The 7,025-nt window shown below is 35.8% G+C and overlaps 1 protein-coding gene and 1 long non-coding RNA gene across 2 annotated transcripts; one reads left to right on the top strand and one right to left on the bottom strand.

Moving 5' to 3' along the window:
• The first annotated feature begins 1,064 nt into the window (after window positions 1–1,064).
• LOC129577433 (uncharacterized) lies at window positions 1,065–2,230 on the top strand. Its single transcript, XR_008688999.1, has 3 exons — window positions 1,065–1,584; window positions 1,713–1,965; window positions 2,089–2,230. It is a non-coding gene; the product is annotated as an uncharacterized LOC129577433 (long non-coding RNA).
• A 395-nt stretch (window positions 2,231–2,625) lies between these two features.
• On the bottom strand, window positions 2,626–3,549 carry LOC129577432 (INO80 complex subunit C). The gene is made up of 2 exons (XM_055464419.1): window positions 3,293–3,549; window positions 2,626–3,190 (listed from the first exon to the last, which is right to left on the bottom strand). The coding sequence occupies exons 1-2, from the start codon at window positions 3,435–3,437 to the stop codon at window positions 2,991–2,993; spliced, it is 345 nt and encodes a 114-aa protein (XP_055320394.1). The 5' UTR covers window positions 3,438–3,549; the 3' UTR covers window positions 2,626–2,990.
• Window positions 3,550–7,025: the final 3,476 nt, after the last annotated feature.

The raw sequence follows: 7,025 nt of genomic DNA, 5'->3' as shown, positions 1-7,025 counted from the left end.
ACAAATCGTTATGTTAATACAACAACGACGCATAAGCCTTCTGGCAATTGCAAATGTCCCAATTGTTTTCGATGGTTTAATAATAGAACTGGCTATACATTACACAAAAACAACAGAGTTGATGGCCAATGCTGTGTTTGTAAGAAGAAATTCGATAGTGACAAAAAGCTCCGTGAGCATGCTCAACAATTCCCTGCGAAACGTGTGTGCTGTTGTTGTGTCCATCATGACAAACCTTCAAAGGGAAAAATATACGAAAATGACAAAAAATTCGATAAACACATTATAAACTGTTACAATAAAATCAGAAGTGAAGAAAAAAAGAACAATCCACCGACGGCAAACTGATTGAGAAGGAGAAAATGCAAAACCAACAACGATTTGATTAAGCTGACAACGACGCAAAAAGGTATGTATGATTGAAATTCAATTTTTTTTTACAATGAGACAGTGTTTGAAAAATTCAAAAACGAAGACGTAATACAAAAAGATTATTGCGATAACAACTAAATCTGTATGTTTTCTGCTCTCGTTTATTTTTTCTCTCTAGTCGGCTTGAATGCTGCTGCTTTGTGGAAGACACGGCCTCATCGACAATAAACAATTCAACATTTTGTGCGAACGCTGCACCGACGACCCTGTGATGACAATGTTCAACAATTGGTGATATTAATTTTAACGATTTTTTTTTGTTCTATCGCCATTCCAAAATTTCAGTGAAATAAATATTTGAGTCAACGACGTCGATCGAGTTTGTTTTATTCGAAAAATTTTGCTTTGGTTGTCTGGTAAATTTTCATTTGAGCAAGCAGCAGAAGTGCGAGAGAGATGGAAAGGAAACATACCGTACGGTGAACTTCACTCGATTTTGCATTTGCACCGACTGTGAGTGGTGCGATATAACAATTTGTGTTGCTTTGTGATGTGTTATGCCGCATTCTATGCGGTGTGTTGAGATGTAGTGTAAGTATCAACCTTTCACAACAACATTGATGCGTGTATTCGTATATTTTCCTCTTGTTCATCAGATGGCTACCGCTATTCACTCAAACAATATTCTTTTTCATACCAACGTGTTGTACCTATATTCCGACTGTTGATTTTACATTTTTATGTATGTGTTTGTATCGCGCCAAAATAGTCACAGCGTCCGTTTTGAAAGAGAGCATAGTCATTCTGTGTGTAGCTCTCGAGCCAAGCGTTTCTATCAGCTCTTAAACATAATATTTTCAACAGTTTTTTTTTTTTCAAAAGAGTGTGTTTTATTAAAAATGGAGGGAAAAAAGGAAGAGTTGATGCACAAATCTTTACTGTATCGGCCACTTCTTGATATGTCCACAAATGAGAATCAGATAATTCATTTAATCGACAACGACCTCATCAGACGACTTTTATTCGGATCGCCGCCATTGGAAACTTCTGATCAAGTGCCATCGGTTTCAACCAATGCCAGGTCGACAAATCGTTTTGTGGATAGAACAACAGTGGTTGACACCTCCAAAAAGAGATGTCCAAACTGTTTGTACGATTTCAATAATTACGCATTGCACGAACACAAAAAAATCGAAAGTGGATGCTGTTTATGTAAGACCCAAGAAGAAAATCATTTCTTATTTACCAAATTGATTACATTTTCAATAATTTCATTGATTTGTCATTGCGTTTAATTAACTCTCATTATTTGCGTTTTTTCTTCTGTGATTTTTCCCTAGGTCGAACCAAATTTGATAGCCACGAAGAACTCCGCGATCATCTTTTGAAATTTGCGGCCAATTTTCTATGTTGCATTTGTGGAACACATCAATGTGATGACGAAGAAAAATATTACCGTCACGTCAAAAATTACTGTTACTACAAAAACAAAAAGTAAAGAAAAAAAGAACAATTCACCGGCGCCAAACTGATTGAGGGGGAGAAAAATGCAAAACCATCAACGATTTTACTAAGCTGACAACGACACAAAAAGTATGTATGATTGAAATTCAATTTTTTGCATTGGGATTGTGTCTGAAAATTCAAGAAAAAAAAATCATTGCGATAACAACTAAATCTGTATGTTTTCTGCTCTCGTTTATTTTTTCTCTCTAGTCGGCATGAATGCTGCTGCTTTGTGGAAGACACAGTCTCAACGACAATAAACAATCCAACATTTTGTGCGAACTGCGATTTTTTTTTGTTCTATCGCCATTCCAAAATTCAGTGAAATAAATATTTCAGTCAACGACGTCGATCGAGTTTGTTTTATTCGAAAAATTTTGCTTTGGTTATCTGGTAAATTTTCATTTGAGCAAGCAGCATAAGTGCGAGAGAGATGGAAAGGAAGCATACCGTACGGTAAACTTCACTCGATTTTGCATTTGCACCGACTGTGAGTGGTGCGATATACCGATTTGTGTTGCTTTGTGATGTGTTATGCCGCATTCTATGCGGTGTGTTGAGATGTACTGTAAGTATGAACCTTTTACAGCAACACTGATTCGACGTATGGCCGCCATACTATAGCGGTCTCTTGTTTGCCGGATGGTCATCGTTATTCAATCGAAGCGCATTCTTTTCTGTGAGTTTTAGCATTTTTTTTTCCTCAAAATTGACTCACATTCTTTTCATGTCTGACAAACTCATCGATTTTAGGTCAAGTTTAGTTTTATTTCTAATAAAATGAATAAAAAAAAATGCAATTACTGATGAAGATTTTAGTTTCAGTCAAGCTAGTTTTGTATATCATATCAACAAATTGAAATGGATTCAGATATTCAAAAAAATCTGTTTGTTTTCACAACAATTTTTATCAACAGCAATATTCTTCACACTACTGAAAGTACATTTCAAGCTATAAATTGAATTTCAAAAGTTGACATTATAAAATGTCTCTTAAATATCAATTGAATTATGGACATTGAACAAGGTTTGTTGATGTACTCGTTGACATTTTCAATTTGCTATTGGTTCTAAATTTGTATCTTAATTTGACTTATGAATGTAAATTGAATTCATCCGACGATACTGCTGGCACCACGCAGAGATAAATAGCCGGCTGTGAGATCGCTGGGCAAGCTTCGTACGGTAACAAATTCCTCGGCGTTGTGAAAATTAAGTTTCGTCTGTGGATCAGTGTACGGTGCAATCAATCCCGAGATGTCGGAGTATTTTTTGGCTGGTAAAAATGACGGTGGAGCATTGATCGATGAGTCTGATGGCAAAAAAACAGAGCATATTTGTAAATAAAGTTATGAATTTCAGTAAAATCATGAATTTTCATTGAGAACACTGGATGAAAACAAGGCACTCTTACATGTAACTGCATTCTCAGGCCATTGTAGTGTTCGTTCCGTGGCTAAAATCTGTTTGAGTGACTTCCATGCGCGTTTTTTATTTCCAATTGAATTGTCTTCGAGGGTGGCCTTTTTAAACACTGGGAACGTACTTGGTTCACCCATTTTTCTCCTAATATTTTACGACAAATAATGCAAATATTTCTGCGTTGAATTTGTTTATGACAACATCACAGTGCCTACCAATTTGACACATACAACGACACAACGAAAGATGTACTAGAGCTGAGTTTGTCGTTTCGTAATGAATTTGAAAGGTTTTTCGTTGCACGTAGTAAATGCCGTAGATTCTTCGAACAGCAATTCGGATTTGGAGTATGAAATGTTGTTTACGCGTATTCTTTGAAAGTTGATACGAAGCGATTGCTCAATCATTTTTTTTTCTTCAATTTTCTGCAACGATGAAAAGTTTTTATGGCACAAAAACTTGATTAAATTTCCATTCGATAGACACTTTTTCAATGCAACGTACAAATGAAGAAGGGAACAGAAACTATTCTAAACTTGTATGCGGCAAATATTGGCGAAGAGAAAGAGTGGCTTTGAATGTTATGACAATGATATGAATTATGTGAAACTATTTATGATAATCTAACGATCTATTAGAAGTTGAATAATGTGCATTATATGCGAATGGCGTTCGTTGTGAAAGAAAAGAAAATGTATGACAAGCGTATCGCTTGCAGAAGTTCTTCAATTGAATGAAGACGAAATGGAAAGAAAACACGATAGAAAAATACGAGATAATAAAAAAAAGTTATTATTTGACTTGCTGATGTGTGCAAATCTTTTTATGGTACAAAACAAAATGCGCGTATTTTCTCACACATCCGTTCGGTTGGCAAGTGGTTTTAGTGTATGGAAAATGCTCATCAAGTCCAATGATGGTACATACATGAAAACCCATTATGAGATTTCGGTTTGATTTAACTTCTCTTTTTTTCTGTCGTGAGTGTGTGTGTGACAACACAATGCACTTAATTTGATTAGATTGGTGTGAGGCACCACAACAACAACAATGGTGCCGCGGCAATACATCAACCCAGCCCAACCAGAAGAGTGAGGCAACATCGAAGAAATAACCGACCAAACCCAAAACACACGCACACATTAAGTTAATGTAATAAATTTATTTGCGACAAAGTGTCTACAGCACAATTTCAGTGCGCTCGACTTGCATGATTGAAGTAGCCAAAAATCTTGCTTCTCATAACAAGCAGCATCGAACGGCATACAGCCAACCGATTTGAATATGATTAAGCGGTCCAACTAAATGCACATTGAATTGACAAGTGTGTAACCACAATTTAGGGACCATTCAATGCTAAGTGCATTTTGAATGCTCACCCAATATATGGCAAATAGTTTTAACCAGCTATCCATTTCGAATATGGCAATAAAATGAAAAAAGCGCCATAAAAACTGAATGGTGGCAAAGTCAGAAGCGGGGCGACGATGCGTTCAAATTATGAAATCATGCCAATTGATATGAAAGCAAGTGGAATTCCGACTAAACTAAAGCAATTGCCATGCTAAGGCGTTTGCGACAAACGGTTTGCCGAAAGAGAAAAAAAAATCTAAAGCAATTGTTACGCAGGCAAAAGGTTACATGAATGATAAACAACAACGAAGGAAGAAGAAACTTTATGTTAAAAAGTAATAAAAAAATCGCTTCTTCGCTTTTATGTGATTCATTTCGACTAATCAGCATCACTTTTGAGAACTAATTTCGGCACAAGTTTCCCAATGAATAACTCTTTATTTACATTTCGTTCAACCACTCTCATTGCGCTGCCATTGCTGCCCACTCCGAACCGTGGTAATTATATTCAATAAACGACATCTTCACTGCTTTGCACTTTCCATGATGATGATGAGTACCATCCTCATTTTATTCCGATTTAAGAAAGTCCTTATCTAAATTCAATTTGCCACTCCGCCCGCTAACACACAATACACAGAAAAGAAAGCGATGCGAAAAGTGAAGCGCAAAATCAAACATGTAAATGAATTGTCAATGAACAACATCCACACACACATATATATACCGTGCAGAATATTTGTTTGCACCGTTTTTCAGTGCCCAGAGGGCAATATCAGTGCATTTAAACGGAAATCATCGAATATAACGTTGATACGACAGGGCACAAGTCGGATACAAAAGTTAGAATAGAAGAGAATGAGAGCAACAGCTAGACCCAGAGCGAGAGAGAGAGAGAGAGGCAAGCAGCGCGAAAGAAATAGCGTCTACGTGTAACGAATACTCAAGATGAAATCGGCTCAAAAAATCGAATCAAAGTTATACCATTAGGTTAATCTGATGAATTCAAGTGACATGATTTGAATTTAAATGAGCTCACACTCTCTCCATCTCACTCTGTCGCACGCAATTTGTATTGAGAGCGGGCGAGAATATTTCTCTCACATTCGAACAGTAGCTATTGCACCAAAGGGAATGTGTATAGTGCAAAAGCGAATCATGGTTTATACAAAACACGACCCATCATCGGCTGGAGAGAATATTTCGATGATTTGACTATCGTTGTTGTTGTCATCATCGGTGAGATCAATTTTGCATCGAATGTTTTTGCACAAGGCTATTCTGTTGGCGCTGTATAAAACACACAGTCAGTCACCTTCATTCAGTCAAATACATTTTCAATTGCATGAAAAAGCAACACGCAAAAATACAACAGAAGAAGCTGAACAAGCACACCATATCAACATCATTTGTTGATAATACACTTGAAATTGATGTGATTTCAATTGAGTGCTGAACACAAAATTCAGCAAGGAATGGAAATATGCTTGTAGCATATATAATTCGATTCTGACATGGCTATTGATTGACAATGGAGTTTGGTATTGAAAAATGACCATCTTGAAATGAAAAATTTTGCGGAATAAAGTGATGTTATGTTGGACATGAAAATCATGAACGACAAATGGGTTTGGTTTTATATTAGATAAACAAAAAATATTGTTTATTCGATTTGATGTATCAAATAAATTTGACCCGAAACAATCGTTAGGATTCGATCATTTGTCTTTTTTACCCATTTTTTTTTTCTTTTTCGAACATTTTTTCGCTATGAAAAGCAAATTCAATTCATTATTTATTGTTTAACTATGCAAATTTTGATCTAATTTCAACAATAATTTATTAAAATATAATTTTCAAATTGCAATTGTTGCATTTGAAATGCGTTCATTAATTAGTTCATCGGTGCGTGGTGAAGCGTTTTTAGTTCGCTAACTATATATGTTTGACTCTTCGCATTAAAAAAAAAAACAATAATATGTATTAACCGGATTTATCCGCTCCAGTTTATCGCTGCCAAATTAAATCACATTTTATGACTTTCTCTCAATCTCTCGTACACTAGCGCAAAGAAAAAAGCCATCGATTTAATTGACTTTTAGATATGAGATTATTTCGGAACCGAAACAGAACTTCGGAGGTCACAAACTATACCGAAAACATAATGAATATTTTATATTTATTTTGTTTGTTTAGTTGAATGAAAAGAATGAATTGACATCGCCAGTTACCATAAACTGAGCAAACAGAATGAAATTTAGTCTGTGATGGTGCGAATAGCGTGGTTTTCATATCAACGGAGCACGGTTATTGTTGTTGCTTTTCTCTCTCTCTCTCTCTCTCTCTCTCTCTCTCTCTCTCTCTCTCTCTCT

This window comes from Sitodiplosis mosellana, unplaced genomic scaffold, assembly GCF_009176505.1.
Source record: "Sitodiplosis mosellana isolate CC-2019 unplaced genomic scaffold, AAFC_SMos_1.0 Smas_scaffold_6197, whole genome shotgun sequence".
Taxonomy (NCBI): domain Eukaryota; kingdom Metazoa; phylum Arthropoda; class Insecta; order Diptera; family Cecidomyiidae; genus Sitodiplosis; species Sitodiplosis mosellana.
Note: the sequence above shows the minus strand (reverse complement) of the source record. Positions and strands in the feature narration are given on the sequence as shown.